General features: G+C 40.8%; 2 protein-coding genes across 2 annotated transcripts; one reads left to right on the forward strand and one right to left on the reverse strand.

The window, feature by feature from the left end:
• Positions 1-437: 437 nt before the first annotated feature.
• On the reverse strand, positions 438-21,565 carry LOC106654554 (protein yellow). The gene is made up of 6 exons (XM_014374477.2): positions 21,289-21,565; positions 11,813-11,942; positions 11,236-11,398; positions 10,804-11,163; positions 2,513-2,701; positions 438-1,829 (listed from the first exon to the last, which is right to left on the reverse strand). Exons 1-6 carry the CDS (start codon positions 21,563-21,565, stop codon positions 1,641-1,643), a joined length of 1,308 nt encoding a protein of 435 aa, XP_014229963.1. The 3' UTR covers positions 438-1,640.
• Positions 6,978-9,479, forward strand: LOC106654617 (zinc finger protein 845-like). The gene is made up of 3 exons (XM_023459167.1): positions 6,978-7,066; positions 7,142-7,253; positions 7,324-9,479. The coding sequence occupies exons 1-3, from the start codon at positions 7,032-7,034 to the stop codon at positions 9,220-9,222; spliced, it is 2,046 nt and encodes a 681-aa protein (XP_023314935.1). The 5' UTR covers positions 6,978-7,031; the 3' UTR covers positions 9,223-9,479.
• Positions 21,566-21,879: the final 314 nt, after the last annotated feature.

The raw sequence follows: 21,879 nt of genomic DNA on the forward strand, positions 1-21,879 counted from the left end.
GAGTGCATCAGGTCTTTCAGAATCTTTTTTCGATCTCTGCCCGACTCGGTACGAAACTTTATATTCAACGATGGGTACGAACCATGAAACTTTCTCGTCATTTTTTGCGTAAATCAGATGTAACTGAAAAACTTTAATGTATCGTTGGAAAAATTTTGTTTTTTTCATGAAAAGAACAAAAATACAGCTTTAATTTTACACTCAATTTATTCTATTGTTGTTGTCTTTTGAATTACAGTCTTTTCACAAGATTGACGAGGAAAAATTGATTATCGTGTATTTGGTAAAAATCGATGAATGTCTAGGTAGTACCTTGCACTCCGCAAACTAATCGACTTCGGGATCATCATTTATTTATTTATTTTTTTTTCTGAAAAAGGTTTTAAATTATTTTTATTAAACTAATTTTTACGAAACTATCGAAAGCTGAGCACATTCATGGAAATATCTGTAAGCATGTATTATGAAAAAGCCATGTAGGTAATGATTCAACTATATAGACTGTTTTTCTTCAAAGGAACTAAAGTCACGTTACATTATACAATGTTGTCTTTTCGATTGTTATCTCAAAATGATCTTGACGAGCAAAAAAAAAAAAAAGAGGTAAGTTGAAAGTCGGCGTTACAACCCAATGCTCAATTACGGTCTAGATTGCACTTGTCAACCGTCGTCGGTGCGTCGACGATAAATATTGAGAGAGTAAATATCTTTGATTTTTTTTTCTCGTGAATATTCCGTATTTACTGCAAAATTTTGACACGGAAGTGTTTTATTATACAATCGCGAATTTTCTAAGATACACACGCGAGAAAAATTCGATAAGGATGATTACTTTCGGAGCACATAATTTTTTGCCCACTATTATGCTATGGTATAGAAGCGCACGTGCAAACGATTCATCGAGCCCGCCACACAGGCACGTACTGCGACACCGCGTTCGAGTGAAGTAAAGTAAAAAAAAAAAAAAAGAAGGCGAGGAAAAAGCACACAAGATTGGCAACAGTGTATACATAATAATTTATACAAGCAGCTACTAGTTTGTTTCGTAGGTGTTGCCACGGCTCCCGGTATGGATTAATGCATCAGAGGCCAATCTCCGCGAGAAAATTGTTTACTCGCGGAAACGCGCGCCGTGCGTCAAGCTGTCTATATTATGTTTGTGTGCTCGCTTAAACGTACAAACACACACACACACATGATACATATAAATATGAAAGTCGCGCGTGCAGTATAGGCTGTGAAAACGGTAGCCACTGCTGCTGCTGCTGCTGGCGTGCGTTTTTCCTTTTTTGCCATTACATTCCGCATCGAAACATCAACGCGCGCGACTTTCATTCGTACGTACATACATATATACGTGCAAGTTTCATAAACGCGTTTTCGCGGAAATCCAGTTGCGATGTAGGAAAGAAGAAAAAAATTCGAATTTTTGCGCGTCGTGCGTGCGTGGGCGTGAACGAAATGCGAGTGGCTGATATACAATATTTATAATGGAATGACGATGAATCGGTAGATGTCACAATATTTAGGCTATTATAAATCGTTTGCTGCTATATAGGCACACAAAAATGAGCGCACCGATGATGCTTGGCGTACATAAAAATGATGAGAGAATTGCTCTATATATGCTATCGAATCGATCATCGGTCCCACCATAGCTGATTGCCCTGGAAGGTCCAGGGCGTGTTGTCGCAGACGGTGCCGGCGATGGCGTCGCGCACCGGCACCGTCAGTATCCTGAAGTTCACGTCGGTGTAGTTCAGGCCCTCCTCGGACTCGAGGAACTGCGGCATGCGGTCGGTCATGATCCAGATCAGGCCACGGTTGATCTGCGCAAGAAAATTAGAATTTTTAATCGTAAGTACGAATTAATTTTGATAAGATAAGGCAACGAGCCGAATAAAAAAAAAAAATCGTTGCATCGTTATATACACTATAATATACATGAATGAGGCATGTGCTGTAGGTTACGCTCGTTTGGTCCGTAGCTGGCGTAAAAACACGCGTAAATTGCGCAACAATCGTGTATGTATAGCGAGCGGAAACGTAACGATCGTATACGTATGATAATAATAACGCGCGAAAGTCGCGAGAAAATTTCGGGAAAATTAGACAGACGCGCGCGTACACACGCGTACGGGGCACGTGTTTACAAAATTACGGCCCCGCAATTATGACTCTATCGAACGGTATGTGTATACGTGTTTTTTTTTCTTTTCGTTATTGCTTCAATCGGATCAACGATTAGGTGTATACCGATACACGTATAGCTCGTCCAGAATTGCAACGAGAAAACCCGTTGTTCGAGTCCAATGATCGCGTTTATCCTCGTTAAAAAAAAAAAAAGAAGGGAAAAAATTGTTTCATATTCATTGGCTCGCGGGGAGCGAACGTATATACGTATAAGCTCATGAATGGATTCATTATATCGTACTCGAGTGTTTTTTTTTACGTCGAAATCACCGCAATGAGAGAGAGGAGATCGACGATTGGTCGTCGTTTATGTGTATACCTTAACGTCGGACGGGAAGATCATTGCCTCGTCGTGGCGGGCGACGACGGCCTGGTTGCTCGGGGCGTAGGGCAGCAGCGAGTTCCAGCAGCCGACGGCATTCTGATCGACCAGAGTGAAGAGCTGCAGCCCGTTCTCGTCCATGATCTCGGCGGTCGAGTGGCCCAGCGGTCCTCGCTCGGGCAGCACCTGCACGCGCACAAACACACGGATTTTTTTATTTTTTTTAAAACATGAAAATAGGCGTATGGAAATATATATTTTTGAAATTGCATTGTTTTTATAAAGATCCGAGTTCGAGAGTCAAAATTGTTTTGTTTTTTAGATAGGAGACATGACGCGACTGGTTTTGTGGGGTTGATTTTTCATTTCTTTGCTATAAAATTATATCGTTGATATAGGAAAATAATAATTATACTCATTAGATTCATCAATGATAGGTTTAAGGTTGTTCTAATGAAAAGGAACAATTATAGTTTTAAGAACACTTTATTATATTAGCAAAAACTGTTAAAAAGGACAAAGGGGTCCGCGCAGCGCAAAGGCTCAAACAGAAGTGAGTGCGCGCCGGATACGGCATCAATATCAAGCTGTCGAAGATAGCCGCTAGGTGGGCAGAGGGCAGAGGCGACAGTCGCTCAAATCTAACACTCNATAATAGATTTTCTTTTAAGTTTTTCGCAAAAATCATATTATCTACAGTAAGACATTTTCCATTTGATAATTGAATCACAACATTACCTACTCCCTCTGTTTTTAAATTTGCCGATTCATTTTTATTTGCGCATTGAATCACACCACAATCCATTTCATTCAACGAGGAAAATACTAATTTAGAATTAGTGAAGTGCTCAGTCGCGCCCGAATCAGCAATGAAATTGAAATTTGAATCAGGATCTACTTTACTATTGCTACAGTCAATTTGGACATTGTTACAATATAATTTATTATGTAAAGTTTTGTTACCTGTATTAGCGCTGTTGGGCTTATCTTGTACCTTCTGCTGCTGATTGGAGTTACTCTGGAATTGCCTTTTATTATTATTTGATTTGTTGTAGTTAGCAAATCTCCCTCTCTTTCCGCCTCGAGAATCTTTCGCGCTGTTGTCAGGGTATTTGCGCTTCTTCGCGTCATTGTTGGCGTGAGAAGCACCTCTGCCTCGTGATGAGTTTGATTTGAATGATCTATTGTTGTATTTAGTCGTTTTTCCAGATCTATTTCGCAGAGGGCAATCTTCCTTTTTGTGTGTGCCAAACGTGTTACAACTGTAACAGAGAATACCTTTACCCAAGTTAGGACAATCTTTTCCGATATGTCCAAAGCCTTGACATTCAAAGCAACGTATATCTTTTGTATGGGCTAAGTTCGCTGATCTCCCAGTCGTGATTGTCTCAGCTGAGTTATTGATCTGCCTTTTCTCAGCCTCATCTTGCAATACGAGAGATTTCAGCTCCTCGTAATTTGCTTCAGTACCCTGAATATTTTTAGTCACAGTATTAACTGTTTGAACGAGTGGTACTGATATCATGACTGCATTGTAAAAGGCATCACGTTTTTCTTCCGCAGAAAATGGTACCGCGCCTGATGTATTTTCATAACTTCTTACAGTTTCTTCAAACTTTTCGACGAACTCAGCGGCACTTGATTTTCCAACTATGTATCTCATGTTATACAATTGTTGACGTACTGAGTGTGACGTTATATTTTGCTCACACCGTTTTAACTCTTGCAATTTCTTTATGATTTCTTTTGGATTTTTAAGATGCATTACTTTTGCATGATAGTGATTATCCAAATGATTAATGAGAATATCTCGAACTTTGAATTGTTTGTCTTGAAATGTTGGATCATTTTCATTCTGATTGGTATTTTCAATTACATGCAAGAGTCCGCAAGCTCTTAATTCAGACGAAAAATAGTCATAAAAGTGCTCGTACTTCATACTTGAACTAAGTTTATAGTCGCGTTTTACATTTGTTCCTATCGATTTAAGTTCAAGTTCCAGTGCATCTTTTATATGTTTCTGAGCATTATCTTCTTTATGAACTGTCTGGCTCCAGTTTCTTGCTAACGACTCAAACTTCTTTTCAGTCAATTTATTTATTTGATCTTGGAGATTAAAATTAGGGTCAATCTCACTTTCACTTTCATTTTCATTTTGACTGTCTTCGTCTTGCATGTTGTTTTTAAGCATACTTTCAAAATTATCTAATGCCGAATTAAGGCAATTTATCTGCCTTTCATTATTTTTTCGCAACATTTCAGACAACATTTCATTTCGTTGTTCATATTCTTGTCTTTCTCGTTTCCTTGCTTCTGACTCGAGCTTGGAAAGCTTTACTAATTCGCTCACCATATCAGTCATTTTCTTTGAATTTTCCGACATCTCTTTACACGAATTCATGACCAATTGTAAAGCTTTTTCCGAAAATATGGACGAAGGATTTTTCTTTTCTGTATTGAAAAATACTGATTTCGACTTTACAATCTGAACTTCGTTGTTGGTGCTCTCGCCGGTACTATTTTGAGTCGCATCGTTGCTTTTTCTCATCCCGTCGTTTTCCCTCTCGTCGTTTCCTTTCTCGCCGTTCGTGGTAGACTCGCCATTACTCTCATTTATCTGTTCCATTGTTGGCAAACTCATAGCTCGAGTTTTTGGCATGATGAGTTCTTTCTCTGAGGACGTCATTTTTCCACACCAATCCATAAATTTGTCCCACTCTGCTTCAGGAAACATTCTTTGTTCTGTGCAAAATATGAATGCAATTAGTAATTTATATAGCGCGCTTACCAATAAGGCATTCTTGTCTCATAGTGGCTATCTGAACACAAGCTAACCACTCTAAGACTAGTGAATAAACAGTGATCGGAACACACGGCCACTAGTTTAATCACTAAAATCAATTACAAGTTTGGTACCGAACACAAGCACACACTTGTAAATTGATTTAGAATTTCAACATGGAACAATTTTAACTAAAGTAATTTGATAAACAAATACTCAATTTTTGATTATTTATACAGTTTAATGTCACACTGAGTATGCTAGCAAATTACTCTAGTGCACTGAAAAACATCAAATTTATCAAATCTCACTACATCTCATCGTAACTCGTCAGATATACAACTCACCAGTAACGTATTCTTTTCCGAGAGAAGTCTTTATTTTTAGGAAATCAGCATTGATATCAAAGGCTATCGTCTCGTTTCGGTGATTCTGGTTCAAGCAGAACATACGTGTCAACCGATGCCAAAAATTTTCCAACTCGCCTTCAGCTGAAATATTTATAACATTATAAAAAACACTGTATACGCATAGCCCGGGTTACGTACACATCATACAATGTTTCATCGCATCATTTTAGCACATCAATTATCGCGTGTATGCGTATGGTATTTTCGCGCCATTTATACTCATAAATTTGCACATACGACGTCGCAGTATACACGGTGATCAGTCGCGCAATGCTATGTCGATATATGCTTTTACGATCACACCAAGAACATCAGAATTTAGGAAATAATATTAGTCTGCGTAACTAAACGTTGAATCTACGTAAGAGCCGTGTGCTGTTTTTCTTGTCCGGACCGGCGTCCTTTGTCTTGCTCGCACGCACGTGCTCGACCTGTTCGGATTCCACGAAAACAAGATAGGCACAAACTCGAGTCGCGAATGCACGCTATACTCCCGCGTGTCACACAGCCACGTTCCAAACGCACACAGATTGAAAACTTTTTTTTCCTCCAAATTTTCCTTTATTTATTTTAACTTTGATTGTTATATTTTTCAATTATTCTCAAACTTATGATCGCGACAAACAAGCAACACCACACACGATTTCTCCGGTCATACAGACTCTTACGAAGACACACCTTAATTAACTTTTTTTTTTTTTAATCATACTTACGCATGCCCAAGTCACCATTTCCACTCTCACCATTCTGGATGACCTGCACCTCCTCGACGCTGACCAAACCATCAGCATCCGCGCTCATGGTACAACGCACCAGTCACGAACAGACACAAAGAAACTGAACACCTCAAAACGCGGTAATTTCACAGTTTTCTTTTTTTTTATTGTTGTCGCACAGTGGAAGCAACACAATTAAGTAAGCTAGGCCTATAACCTGATAGGTTTAAGGTTGTTCTAATGAAAAGGAACAATTATAGTTTTAAGAACACTTTATTATATTAGCAAAAACTGTTAAAAAGGACAAAGGGGTCCGCGCAGCGCAAAGGCTCAAACAGAAGTGAGTGCGCGCCGGATACGGCATCAATATCAAGCTGTCGAAGATAGCCGCTAGGTGGGCAGAGGGCAGAGGCGACAGTCGCTCAAATCTAACAATCAATAATGAGAGTACTTCAATAATAATATTGTTATTACAGCCTTTCTCTTTACTTTAGTTAGTTTGAATATTCATCTCGTGATTTATAAATATTATTTAATTTAAGTTAGTTAGATGTGTTGTAACACTATTACAGACAGATCAATCGTCAACAAATTTCTAAGCAGTCAAGATGGAATCGAGTGGAACGTTGAACTGTGCTGTTCGGTAATTTTTTTTATGTTAATCACAGTATGAACATTTTACAATATAAAATACTCAGTCGTTTTGTAAATATTTCAGCGTGAAAGAAGAACCAATCGACGTGTTGCTCGGTGAAAATGATTACATTGTAATTGACAAGACAGCCGATGTCAACAATTTTCAATTCCTCAGGCATTCGCATGAAAATCGAGTAAGTAATTATAATAGCATAATAACTCATTTATTCATGAAACATTTCATATAAATTATATTTTATTCAGATTCATATGCTTCAAAAATCTGACGAAAATCACGAAAGTCAACATGACGACTTGGCGATCGAGTTGGAATGTAAAGACATGAAGCCGAGCTTGGATTTATTAGCAGTTATGAAAATTGAAAATTGTTCTGAAGATCACTTGGCAGCTATTGAAAATGGTAACGAATATCAAACTCAAAACATTAAATTAGAACCTTTGGATGCAGTAAAAAAGGAATCTTTTGTGGACGACGCCAATCAATTTAATATGAACTCAAACTGTGAACTCAGCAAGCCAAAGAATAGAAGAACAGTTATGAAAAAGTTGAATTATAATCATAATATCAAAAAACACATTGTGGACATGCCAAATGGAAAAATCGCTTATCCTTGTGATACATGTGGAAAGGCATTTAGACAACGAAAAAGTCTCAAAGTCCATATCGACTCGGTGCATCTTAAAATCACCCACAGTTGTGACTTATGTGGAAAGACATTCTCAGTTAAAAGTTACCTCAAAATGCATATTGAAGCGATACATAATGGTAAAACTCCCACATGCGATATCTGCCAAAAAACGTTCTCTCAAATGAGTAATCTTCGCAGCCACATCAACTCAGTTCATAATGGTACAATCACCCATTCTTGTGATACATGTGGAAAGTCATTCGGACGTAAGAGTAATCTTAAAAATCACATCGATTCGATGCATCTTAAAATCACTCATGGCTGTGACTTATGTGGAAAGACATTCTCAGTTAAAAGTTACCTCAAAATGCATATTGAAGCGATACATAATGGTAAAACTCCCACATGCGATATCTGCGGAAAGACGTTCTCTCAAAAGGGTAATCTCCAAACCCACATCAACTTAGTGCATGATTGTAAAATCACCCATTCTTGTGATACATGTGGAAAGTCATTCGGACGTAAGAGTAATCTTAAAAATCACATCGATTCGATGCATCTTAAAATCACTCATGGCTGTGACTTATGTGAAAAGTCATTCTCACTTAAAGGTTATCTCAAGAAACATATTGAAGCGATACATAATGGTAAAACTCCCACATGTGATATTTGCGGAAAGACGTTCTCTCAAAAGGGTAGTCTCCAAACCCACATCGATTCAGTGCATAATAGAATGAAAAGTTACGAATGTGACGTGTGTGGCAAGAAGTTCTCCCGAAAGGGCACTCTGAAAATTCATACCAATTCCATGCATAAAGGTACCACCTACCCATGCGATTTTTGCGGAAAGACATTTTCTCAAAAAAGTTATTTGAAATATCATATCGATTCGGCACATAACAGTATCAGACAAGAATGTGATACATGTGGAAAGTCATTCTCAGCTAAAAGTTACCTCAAAATACATATTGAAGCGATACATAATGGTAAAACTCCCACATGCGATATCTGCGGAAAGACGTTCTCTCAAAAGGGTAATCTCCAAACCCACATCAACTTGATGCATGATTGTAAAATCGCCCATTCTTGTGATACATGTGGAAAGTCATTCGGACGTAAGAGTAATCTTAAAAATCACATCGATTCGATGCATCTTAAAATCACTCATGGCTGTGACTTATGTGAAAAGTCATTCTCACTTAAAGGTTATCTCAAGAAACATATTGAAGCGATACATAATGGTAAAACTCCCACATGTGATATTTGCGGAAAGACGTTCTCTCAAAAGGGTAGTCTCCAAACCCACATCAACTTGGTTCATAATAGTAAAAAAAGTTATGAATGTGATGCCTGTGGCAAGAAATTTTTCCGAAAGGATCGTTTGAAACATCATACCGATTTCGCACATAATGGCATCACCTTCCCATGCGAGTTTTGTGAAAAAACATTTTCTCAAAAATGGTGTTTGAAAACTCACACCGATTCGTTTCATAAAAATATCAATTACCCATGAAATTTCTGTGAGCAAAAATACAAGAAACAAACTAGTCTCGTTAAACATGTCAAATCGTCGCATGCAAGTAATGCCCACTATACCCATGTCATAAATTCGGCAAATCATTTTTATTAAAGAATAATCTTAAAAAGGCTCATCGCTGATGCATTATAATCTGATAACGAATGTAACAAACTGATTGCTAATTGTATTGCAAAACTACCATACTTGATCTAGTATATTTGTTTAAATGACTAATTCAGACAATTGTTTCTCTAGCGTCATTCATCGATGTCTGAATTTAAAAAAAAATTAATAAATTTTTCAATCGAAAAAGAACTATACAGTGTAATATTTACTTCGAACTCCTAGCAATAATGATTACTACACTGAGAAAAAAAAAATCATTGATCAATGAAATCTAATTTAATATTTTATTTACTATTAATTTAATCAAATGATTGATTGAAGCAATGAAACTTTGGTAAAAACAATCAAATATTTTTTTGGATGACATAAAAAAGATTGAATCAATGAAATTATTTCACAAATTGTATTTAAATAAATATTTCATTGAATCAATGAATTTTTTTCCTCAGTGTACATAGATCGCTTTTCTCTCTGATTTGGGCAAAAAAATTCTACATAAGTTCCAGTTTAGTAAACATGCGTATGATATGATTACGAATAATTGATGGTCAGAAAAACCTCGCTCGAAAGTAAATAACAAATTGTGCTCGATTATTATTGGTTTATTATTGGATTATTGCACAGACACACAATTTTATTTAAATATATAAAATTTTTACTTGCTGATTTTGCTTGTGTACACATCTGAACAGAATATTTATAACATTTCGTACTCATTTTCAATGAGCGACAAGCTTATTTCTCGTTCCGATTGCCACGCGGCTCATAGAAGAAAGTGTTTTTTTTCCAATATTACATTATACACATTGAAATCGCGTACATACGTACCCGCACTTGCACATGTATTATGATTTTTCTTTCTGCGCGTACATTATGAAATTTAGCCAGGCGGGCACGAGGAGAGGAAAAAAAACCTCGCTGCTCTCGATATACGTTATTATAATATGCATGACGCGCCTACATATGTAGCGCAATTAGGCCACCGAGTGTATTATAGGCACTCGTTAGTCGTATCGAGATTCGCGCATAATTTTCTTCGCGGGACTTTCCATGCTTGCGTATATTACGCGTACGAGGCTCTCTGGCCTTGGTGAGAAATGATCGAGTATAGTATCCAAAAAAAAGACCATTTCCAAAGTTTATCCGTTATGATAGTATATTTTTTGAATACTTATAATGATCGGAACTTGGTTTTGCCACTTGCGAATTTACGATACGCCATCTGTCGATGGAATCAAAACACTCATAATAAAATTTGCCGCTATTGACTGCGATAAATCTTGCTACAGAAAAAATTGTAACTCATTGCTTACCTAGCTGCTTATAAATTTTCAATAGATAACGAAGTCCGAAAAATTGATTTTACGATTATCGTTAAAAAAAACATGATCCTTCGAAATATTTTCCTACTCATTACAAAAAAAGGAGGTAAAAAGAGCGTCGCCTCACCTGGAAGTCGTGATAGCTGTTGGCCGAGAGCTTCTCGTCGCGCAGTATCCTCGTGGACACGGCGAACTCGCGATTGCTGCTCAGCGGATGGAAGAAGAGGGTGCGATAGCCGTCGAGGGCCACCGGCGACACGCTCAGGCCGAATATGCCCTCGGTGTGCCACTGGTAATTCAGGCCGCCTACGTTGTAATCGCCCGCGAGCGGGTCGGGGAAGAAGTAGCCGTGCTCGAGGCGCCACGAGCGATTCAGCTGCCACGAGTAGACGATGAGGCCGTAGCCGAGCTCGTCCGACATGTACGCGTAGACGTCGTCGCAGCCGCCCTTGCCGATGTCCACGGCGATGTTGGCGATGAACGTGTTCTATTACGGTAGGGAAAATATATAGATCGTTAATATACTTTCAGGTATGCAGAGTCGCGCGAGATCAATTACCGAATTAACGTCTTCGGGCCTGAGAACGTAGCGCCTGATGAGGGTGTCGGTCGTCAGATCGAACACGTTCAGAGTGTAGGGGCAGGCCTGGACGGTCTCGTTGCCGATTCCGACGGTACCCACGTCGAGGACCCAGAGTCTGTTGCACGTGTCGGCGTGGATTCTGCGTACGAACAAAAAAAAATAAATAAAGACGACATTAGACTTTGATGTATCTCTGGCTGGCTTTAAGCTCTTTGATGGCCGCGCGGGTGAAAATGAATTTTGACAAAATTGTCAACCCGAAAACGCGACGGTTTTCCTTGATTCTGAAAACGGCGTCAAAGCTACTATATATAATCGCATCAATCGACCGAGATTTAACGAATTGATTCTGCTTTACAAAAGAAGACATTTTTAAATCTCACCTCGGCGTGTGACTTTCGACGCCTCGATCCCATTATTGTAATCCGATCATTATCCGATCGATCATTGTATTATATACACGCTTAATTAATTTACTAAAGTGTCACACGTGCGCACGAGCTCGTATTTATACAGAAAAAAACCAAAGTATCGGTGGTGAAAATGTTCTTACCTGTAGACGGTGGTGAGGCCGCTACCGCAGGCGCCGGCGACGTTCTGCGACCAGCTCGGGTAGGGTATGAGCTTGGGCGATCCGCCGCGCACTTGGTCCAGCGGAATGTAGTTGAGGGTGGCGGGAACTCCTGCGAACGAGAAAAAAAGGGATAACGTTTAAAAAAAGTAATGGCAAATCGCCTGGAAAAATTGTCCCAACGAATAATGAATAAAATGGGTGGCGTAAGACAAAATTACTATTTAACATTTTTTCAAAGTGCATTACTATCAGTTGGATGGTTTTCGGCGATTTTTACGTCCTGGATATACACGACGCGTTGGCGGTTCTGCGCCAACGCGAGACTGTTCGCCGAGTACGGATTGTACGAGATGTCGGCGGCGGAGACGGGGACGGATCTTGACGATCGACAAGCACAACCACCACGGCCGTGGTACGACGAGGAAACGGTCGCGCAAGAACTGAAGATGATCAAGATGACGAACGGGCGTACGTTCCACGACCTCGTGCGGATGCCGCTCGACGAGGCGCACGAGACACGTGGATGGGTGCGGCCCAACGGTGGGGCTCGCGACAAACTCGACGCGCGACCGGCCGCGATACTGCGCTGCGCGGATTCTTGCGCGAATGGGTGGCGGAAATTTTGTGGCGACGCATCGGCTGCCGCGATCGAGATCCGGTGCCAGATCGTCGACGAGAATCTCGCGAACGAGGATCGGCGCGCAATTTGTGAGGCGGGTGAGAGCTCGATGGAGCGACCGAGCGATCCGTCCTAGTGTGAGTACTATACTAATAATAATTTTTGTACTGTAAAATTTATCTACTAAAATAACATGAGATTTAAAATAATTTCCAAATTGCATCGTTTTTTCGTTCCCAAAATAACGTGCCTTCATGAAATTGGGGGTATAACTTATGACCTGTTCAATTTTTTCTAAAATCCGAAAAATTTAATAAATAAATTTTTTTTATTGACCATCGTACGATCGTTCAAAGTAAAAGATCTCAAATTGTATGTATTCATTGCTTTCATTGTCTCGGTTTATATAACCACAGTACGACGCGACAGGGTTGAAAAGCCCTCTCAACACTCCCACCTCCATTGTCATTGCACACATCGAGCGTACATAATACGCACAGTCTCATGGACTTTGTAGAGATCTAGGCAAAAATCTGACGAAATCAAGACGCGAATGTAACGCTCGTTCGTTTGTCTTTCGCTTCTGCGTGCAAAGTCGGCGTCAGCAGCAGCTATATAGTAAAAACGCATTCGAGCTCACCGCTCGAGAAGTCACAGGGTTGTGTATCGCGTTTCGGTTCTCTCTCTCTCTGGAGCTACGAACGTTTTGTAGCTATAAACTCTCGTCTCGGGCCTCTATTTATCGAGGCTATACCACACGCACTTTATGAATATAACGACGTCTCAAGAGAAGTTGATCGGTCGCTCGACAATGCGCCGCAGCAGCTCTCGCATTCAATTCTTCCTTCGAGCTCTAGAGAACTGGCTCGAGCAATACAACTTGCATTATTCATACACGAGAGGATCGCTGAATAATGGGGTTAAAAAAAAACTGCGAGAGAGCCGAGAGCGAGCGAGTGAAAAGAAAGGATAAGAAAGCGTTTCTCATTCAAGCCAAGAACTAACCTATGTATATGACTATACTGCTCTCGAGGGCGATCGCGCTCGAGTGGCGCGCGCGCGCGCGCGATTAAAATTGGAACTCTCTTGGTTGTTGTAACAGCCCGAGAGGGTGGACCCCGAGGACTACGATGCGCGTCGCGAAACAATGCAGCTCGTAACGGTGCCCGCGAACGCAACAATATAACCCTATGGGCCAAGACGACGACGACGACGACGACGACGACGAACGTTGAAGAAAGAAAGAGAGAAAAAGGAGCGAAACACCCCACGCGCTTCTTTACTCGAGCTTTTTTTACTTTTTTTTTTTCGTGTACGTATTTCGTCCCGAGACGTTTTTTAAACCGAAGGATATATCTAGACATGTATACAAAATTGTTGGCGAGTTAAAGTCGCGCGCGACGTGCGAAAGTCGACGACTCGGAGATACGCGTCGTTGTATATGCGATCTAAATTCCGGTTCGGCATTGCCTACGTATTACATATTTCTATTCAACGAACGAAGACTTTGGACCATACATTTTTTTTTATTATTACGACGTAATACGAAAGGCTGATCCGTGTAATATTTGTCTGAAAATTCGGTCGTATAAAGCTGCGCGTCCCGGGGACATAGAGGATCAGGAATGACAGAGATGTCGATTGGGCATGTCGTCACGTCCATACGAGACAATTACACCATTTATAACGGATATTCGTGTATTATAAAAATGTGTATATTGAGGCCAATCTCGAGTCCTCGAATTGAATTTTGCGCGCCCCGTATACAAAGCGAGTTATTATAGTTACGTTGTGGTGTCGATCGTTTTTGTTGTTTCTTTATATATTACGTATATATACACGTCGACACCTTGGCCTTGTGTAACATTGATACATAAAAACACGTGTTGAGCTACAGGTAGTTTTTACTCTCTCTCTCTCTCTCTCTCTTAAATGCAGCACGCGCCGCGGCTCGTAATATAGCTATATATACAATATATCGAGCTGCTACTGCTGCTGCAAATGGCATAATAGCTCCAGCTCGTGTATAGGATATATGTAGTTGTCTTTGAGCTTGTGAGCGTTGCGTAATAATGTAGCTACCTTAAACAGGCGCACATTTATTCGTTTGTCAAGTTTAATCGAATTTCCATGTATCAGTGGGGGAGGAGTTGACAATGACGCGTATTACGACCGCTAATATGACCTTATACAAGCGCACACAATGGCATCGATGTCTCCTGCGCAGAAAAATTGGGCAAATTGGGATATTATATATAGTCCGTTCTCCGATATTTATTACAATAATAACGTACAATGGGGCCCTCGCGTTTATATATGTTACGTAACCGCACGGGAAACTCGTAAAACTTAATAAAAGACGACAATGACACGTTTTATGTACGAGGCATTATAATTAAGTCTTCTCTCTCTCTTCTCGCGAACGAGCTCGTACTACCTATATACTACCCCCGCGCACACAATTGAATCAATGCGCTGCTGCCTCGTGACGTGAAAGTTTTCTGCAGCAGCAGCAACGTCTCTCACTCTATGAACTCTTGTACGCATATAACATATCCCCGAGGAACTGCCTCGTGCAAATGGGATAAATGGGCTGCATTCAAATCGGAGCTCGGAGGCCGTGAAAGGACATCCGAAAAACGGGCGAAATAAAACGTATACAGCAGCAGCAGCCTCTGTATAGAGAGAGAGACGAGCTTTTGTTACGGCGGAAACCGGCCAGACGCCCATACCCATGGCCTCAAAAAAAAAAAAAAAAAGAACGAGCTCCAGAGAGAGAGCAAAAGAGGAAGGAAAGGGCGGAGGGTTCAAACTTTTCATATATATATATATATAACACGCCGCGGGACAATATTATGCAAATGCTAGCAGCAGCAGCAGCAGCATCCGAGAGAGCTGCGCGCATTTATAATACGAAGCTAAGAAAAAAGTAAGGCAGCGGAGAGAGAGAGAAAAAAAAAAGAAAGATACGCCCGAGAACTGCACTTATATAATAACAAAAGATTGATTCACGAGTGGATAAGATTAAGCGCGTATACGGGCTATACGTGAAATCGGGGCCGTTTAAAAGGTCGCACTCGATGCACTTCTTCTTCACGGGGGCAATCTTCGTTTATCGCGTTTTAGCGTAGCATCAAGTAGCCGAGAGTATATAATATTAAAAAAAGGGGGTTTGAGGAATTTCAATCTGCACGTATTACACGCTTGCTTCGTTTTTTTTTTTTTTTTCATTTTCGGAGTCGCGTTTTAGCCTAGCAGCGGAGCACGTTCATGATAATCTCGATGGAAGCATTCGTTGACTTTCGCCGCTCGATTCTCGGCCGCGCGTTTCCGGAAAATTATCGTTCTTAATCTCAATTTCGGATCATTGTAATTGGACGTTTAATGGATTTTAATGATCCCAGAGTTAAGCGTCGTCGGGATTTCGTCACCTCGATGAAATGCAATGTCCATCAACTCTGTATATACAATATTACATACTGCCCCACATAATAATATTCAAAGTCAGACGTGTACTTTAATGACTCGACGTAATATATGCAAAGCAGTTGTCTTTTCGGCGCCGCGCTCTTTAACTCTTCTGCTGTCGAGAAACAAAACGAGAAAAGAATTAAAATAACCGGAAATGATCGTGTATACGAGAGCCCCTCGGCGTTATTACTGCAGTTATTAATCGACTCGGCGTACATTACCCTGCCCCCGAAAATCTCGCGGTAAACTGTCCCGATTAACGCGTGTTGCGCCCCATTGTCTACATTCAAAAACGCGTACCCTTTGTATATTTTATACTTCATACGTATAAATAATATAATAATATTTCGGGCGGAGAGCAGCAGCGCGCGTGCCGCCATCGTGCAGCGATTATTCATCGTCGTTCGCAAGAAATTTACCCGAAAAATGTCCAATAAATCTGAGAACGCGTTTTCAAAGACATCGTTATTATTTTCATTTTTTGACGAAGAAAAATATACATCGTATGTATAATATGCGGCCGAGAGCGGGGAGTTTGCCAATGACAGAGTACACAATTATGGGCACGAGGCAGGATCGAAATGAAACGAAATGAAAGAGAAAAAAAAGACTAACGATTGCCTATACAACTTCGAGGTATACGTTTAACAAGCGACCATTATTCTTACTAAACGACGGCACGCGTACGCGGCGCGCGGCCCAACGAGGAGGAGAGAGAAGTCTATATTATGTTATATGTGGCATAGACAGGTCTAAACTTGAGATTTTTAATATAGTAGTATAGTAGTAGTCAGCACAACCCCCTGAAACGCGCCGAACAAAAAGGCGAGCGTCGCGCGCGCGAGCCCCGTACATATTATGTACGTATAATATATGTACGTATAGGACGTGGGCGGATCAAAGAGTTCCTTCCGGTATGTGTACCGTATTATGCGCGACCGACCAAACAACGAGGGTATTTTCTTTTCGTCCTCGACGCGAGTCGACGGACATTTTTATCTTTTTCTCTTTTTTTTTAAAGGTCTATTTCGGATTATTAATAATACTTGATTACGCAAACCCGTTAGAGATGCTTGATATTTCATTATGGCTAGTTTTGGGCTAACGAAAAAGTTTCTTGAACATAAAAGAAACAAAAGAACTGGACACATACAAATCAACATCCTAGAAATGCCAATAATAATTTACTTTATGGATTTTTTAAAACCGCGCTTTGATTTATCTAATTATTTTGACTTTGCCACTTGCAGATTTACAAATTAAAGTGCGCGCCATCTTGTGGCGGTGGCTTCAAGTAGTATTGTAGAATTTAATGCGATTAAAAAGTCACATCATTTCCAGGCCATTTGAAATGCGCCGAATATTCTTTCTTGCACACTTGTAATAGAAAAACCACAAACATGAGCCAATTAATCGTACAATGCACTTTGAATCATATGAAATAGTTACTCAAAAGTCAATTTTCCATGTAAAATAGACGATACTCGAAGCGATTGAGATATACGGACGCATAAGTACATAAGCCAGTGATACGGTTACGCGATAGAAAGTGCCAATATACCGCGAGGCCGATATAATTTGTCGGGCCTAACTCAACGCGTCGTCGCTTCGGAACGTATAAACACGATGATTTTTCCCCAGAGGAACTCGCGTGCGGTGTAACCGGACAAATTTTATGTTTCCGAGGCATAAACAGGTACTTTCTATGTATACGCTTACTTGTCAAGTGCGCACTATTATTAGGCTGTTCGACGTGTACATAATGCCTCTGCGGACACGGCGCAATGTGTAGACTGATTTTTTGTGCCTTCGAGTGCATGCATAAACACGCATTGAATTTAATTATAAAAAAATAGTTTTAATCGCTCGACTGTGTAAAGCTTTTATTCGACTGTTGAGTTCGCTCTCGTACATAGAGTAATTAAACAGTTAAAATGCATGAATATCGATCTCTCGAGACTTTTCGTCAATTACATTTTACAAACAAAAAATAAATGTAAAATAATTCCAAGAAAGTACTTAGCAAAATGAAAAATATTTGGAACCCGATCGTCGGTGACGTCAATTAAAATTTTTCAACTATATAATATATATAAAGCCCACAATTATAAATAGGTGCCGACAATTCGATGAGCCGCGTTCCACGCGCGGGTAATTATCATTGTGCAATTGGCCTCATCGTAAGCCAGCGCTATTACAGTGATCTCGAGCGCAGTAATGCACAGCAGTAACACATATATTATTAACGCATAGCTGAGAAAAAAAAAGTCGGGGGGCCGCGTTCATTACGGAAGCTCGAGTTATAAAGTATAAGTGCAAGCGAGTGCGAGTGAGCGATTCGCGAGTCTGCGAGCGCGCGTGCAACCATTTGTTTACCGGAATGCGCTCGAGCACATATTATATACGTCGGAGAATTTCAATTTTCTAAATCCCACGCGCCGCGGGCGCTGCTGCTGCGCGACTTTTCTCTCCCGCGCACTATATAGCACTTTCGTTCTCTCTCTCCCTGCTGTTTATATATATATACTCGCTCACGCACGTACTCACGCACGCGCACCTTATTTTATTCTATATATATATATATAATGTGTTTACGCGAGAGAGATACCATTTCGCAATCGACCAACTAATTCCCTAATTAAACCAGTGCGATATAACCCCGTGATTACGTCGCCCGACGACGACGAGAGATAGATATTTACAGCATTTATACGCCCATTGGCGTTGTTGTCGTTGTGGTCGTTGATGCCTGTTGTGTAAACAAACTTTTCAACGAGCGTATAATATGATTCGGTCTCTTTTTCCTTTGGCATTTTGTATATTATTTTTTCGATCGCGAGCCGTTCGTCGATGGATGGTCACTTTCAAAAAGAATATACGAAAGTATGTGAGTGCGCGCGCGAGTGTACTTATTATCGAAGGTGCGTGCAGCTATAATACGTATTACGATCCTCGTTAAAAGGAGGCCAATATCGAAATGAAACGTGCCCACTTGCTTAACTGTCCGTTCCTATTGTTCCCCTCAAATGTGCATGTAAACGCCAAAATGACCACGAAATCCAACACTCTCTATAATTTTATCGTTTAAAAAAAATATTCAAAAGAGCAATGATAAAAATTTAGGGCAGCACAATTTTGCGTTGCATAAAAGTGCATTATGCTTATTTATACATGCTCGAGTGCGCGTTATAAAAATAAGGCGTATATTTGTCCGCGCTGTGTATGTATCGACGTATCGGCGTAGTGCATAAACAAAATTTCGCGTGTCGCGCACTTATTTTGATAGATATGACGGTTCGAATCAACATGTTGCTGCCGCTGCACGCGGGGCCCAGAAGAGATTATGAAAATGTTCTCTCTTTCTCGTTCGATACGTATATACCTGTGCTTTCACGGGGCGAGGCATATGCAAGGGGACAATTCCCTGGAAGCAGTTGTGAAAGAGTCGGCATAATACACACACACACACACACACACACACGCACCACCGAGAGAGGCCTTAGACTTAATGTCCCTAATAAATATATACACCGAATACCTTTGCACGTAACGAGGCAGAATGTGACTCGCTCGCGCGCACGGGGCATAATATCGTCGATTGCCCGTGTGCCGGACCCTTTTTTTCATCATCATTATTTTTTTTTTTTTTTGCTAAGGCTTCGGCCTCGTGCCTAGAAATGCTCGTTTCATTAAATTGAAACAAATTAGAGACGCACTGCGAGCTATCGAAAAAAATTTATCAACGGCTTCGCGACCAAATATAACTCAAATTAATTTATAATAACGACTGTGCGTATATAATGAGAACGATCCAATTAATATCTGCGAGGGAGAGAGATAGAAACTATGCCGATTTTTACTTTTTCCGTATACCGTCGGGCCGAAGAAATTAAGACGTATCTTTGTCGACGTTATGCGTGCGCGTGGAGGAGAAAAAAAAATCGAGCGCGATTCAGTTGTGAATTAGATAATAAAAATACCTTTGCGTGGTCTATTCGAACGTAATTGTGGCAAGACTTTGAAATTATGGTTTAGCGTGTCGTTAAAATTTTTTTTGAATCTTCGTCTTTGACGTAATAGAAAAAAAATTAAATAAATAAATAAATAAATAATAAAATGAACTCTCGATTTTGTACAAAAATGAGTAATTAACCGATACAGGATAATTTTTCTTCGGATAAAAATATTATGGCTCTGAGAAACAATTTTTGATTGCGCGAAATGTGCCACATTTATTTGTGTTTGACACACGATCTGTTTCATTTCGATTTTTTTCTTTGGCACCTGAGCAATGATGATTAAACGTCGAATTATTCAGAATAAGTTGACATATTTTAATCGACCGCAGTATTTAACTAACGTCAGTCTTTTGTTGATTATCGATCACCACTACGCGAGTTCGATAAATTATAATTTTATCAAAAAATAAATAAATGTATAATCGTCGACACACAATTTCAGTCGAGCCTTTTTCCGAATTTCACGAATTTCATTAAGATAAATAAATATGTTTTTTGTCTGCTAACCCTTTTTCCACCTTGGCACGGTCACGAACACTTTGTCGCGCCAGACCTCGACGCCGACGGGCAGCGCGTTCTCCGCGGCGAGATCGCCGGACTTGATCAGGTCCTGCTTGAACTGCTCGCTGGGATACTCCCAGTCGAGGATCTTCCACTGGGCCCTGACCTGCAGGGGCACGCGATTCTCCTTCTTCACCTCGCATCGGGCGTTGCCGTTCTCGAGGAGCACGCCGACGGGTTTCGCGCCGTCTTTGAAGATCAGCTCCTGCGGCGGAGGAGGTGGCGGCTGCGATCTGTCACCGCGAGGACGACGCGCCTCGACGTTACACAACAAGATCGACGCGACGAACGCGAAGATTAAACGGCACTTATTCGTCCCGTGCATTTTTGAGCTATACTAAAGACACAAGAGCACCTGTCGCGAGCTCAACTTTATATACTCGGCTCGAACTTCCTCTCGTGTGTGCATAAGGTCTTGTAAAAATGAATTATTGTTTGCGCACACATCGCGCGCGAGCGAAGCTAATTAAAAAACAGATATGGACTTTTTTTTTTTTTGATAAATCATTGCATTGTATAATTTGTGGAATACTTTTTGGAGAATATATAATCATCGATTACGTATTCCCGAAAAAGAAGTGTCGTTTCTCATCTCTCTACTTTTTTTTTTTGTCGCGCGTAATCTCGCGAGCTCTCTTTGAAGAATGTTTATGTTTTGTTAGTGATAAAAAAAGTTCGATGTTGGTATTCCCCCCGCCCAACTTTACTTAAATAATTAGGTAACGAGTCAAAAGCAAAGCTACACAATCGAGTCGTGGAGGAAAAACCTATATATAATAGCCTACCGTCCTTCCATCTGGGCACGGTGACGAACAGCTTGTCCCTCCAGATCTCGATGCCCACGGGAAGGGCGTTCTCCGGCTGATAGTCGCCCGTCGCTATGGCCTGCTGCCTGCTCAGCTCCGACGGGAAGTTCCAGTCGAGAATTCGCCAGGCGAATCGCTCCAGCAGCGGAGCTCGGCCGAATCTCGCGGCGCCTTTGACGGGCGCGTAAGCGGCGCTGCCGGCCGCCACCAGCAGGCACGCCGTCACCAACAAGCACTTCACCATAATAACGTTCATCCTCGTTTATATATGCTACTTTTTTTTCAAACTTTGATCCAAAAACGAACGAGCAACGAAACCATACGTGGATATACGGTGTGTATAGATGCGCGGAAAACTAGCTATATGGGATGTCGATGGCGAGGAGAGCCCCTATATATATTATTATTGCTGCCGCGAAATACCCCCACGCTGCAGTTGCAACACGTAGACACTGCACACCACACCACGCATACAAGCGGCCTTGCTGCACTTTATAGGTGGAGGAGCTTTCTCCGTGGGTAAGCTACTTTTCTATCCGAGAGTCTATATTATTTTAGAAGGGATATATG

The sequence above is a fragment of the Trichogramma pretiosum genome, unplaced genomic scaffold (genome assembly GCF_000599845.2).
Source record: "Trichogramma pretiosum strain Unisexual culture from Peru unplaced genomic scaffold, Tpre_2.0 scaffold23, whole genome shotgun sequence".
Taxonomy (NCBI): Eukaryota; Metazoa; Arthropoda; class Insecta; order Hymenoptera; family Trichogrammatidae; genus Trichogramma; species Trichogramma pretiosum.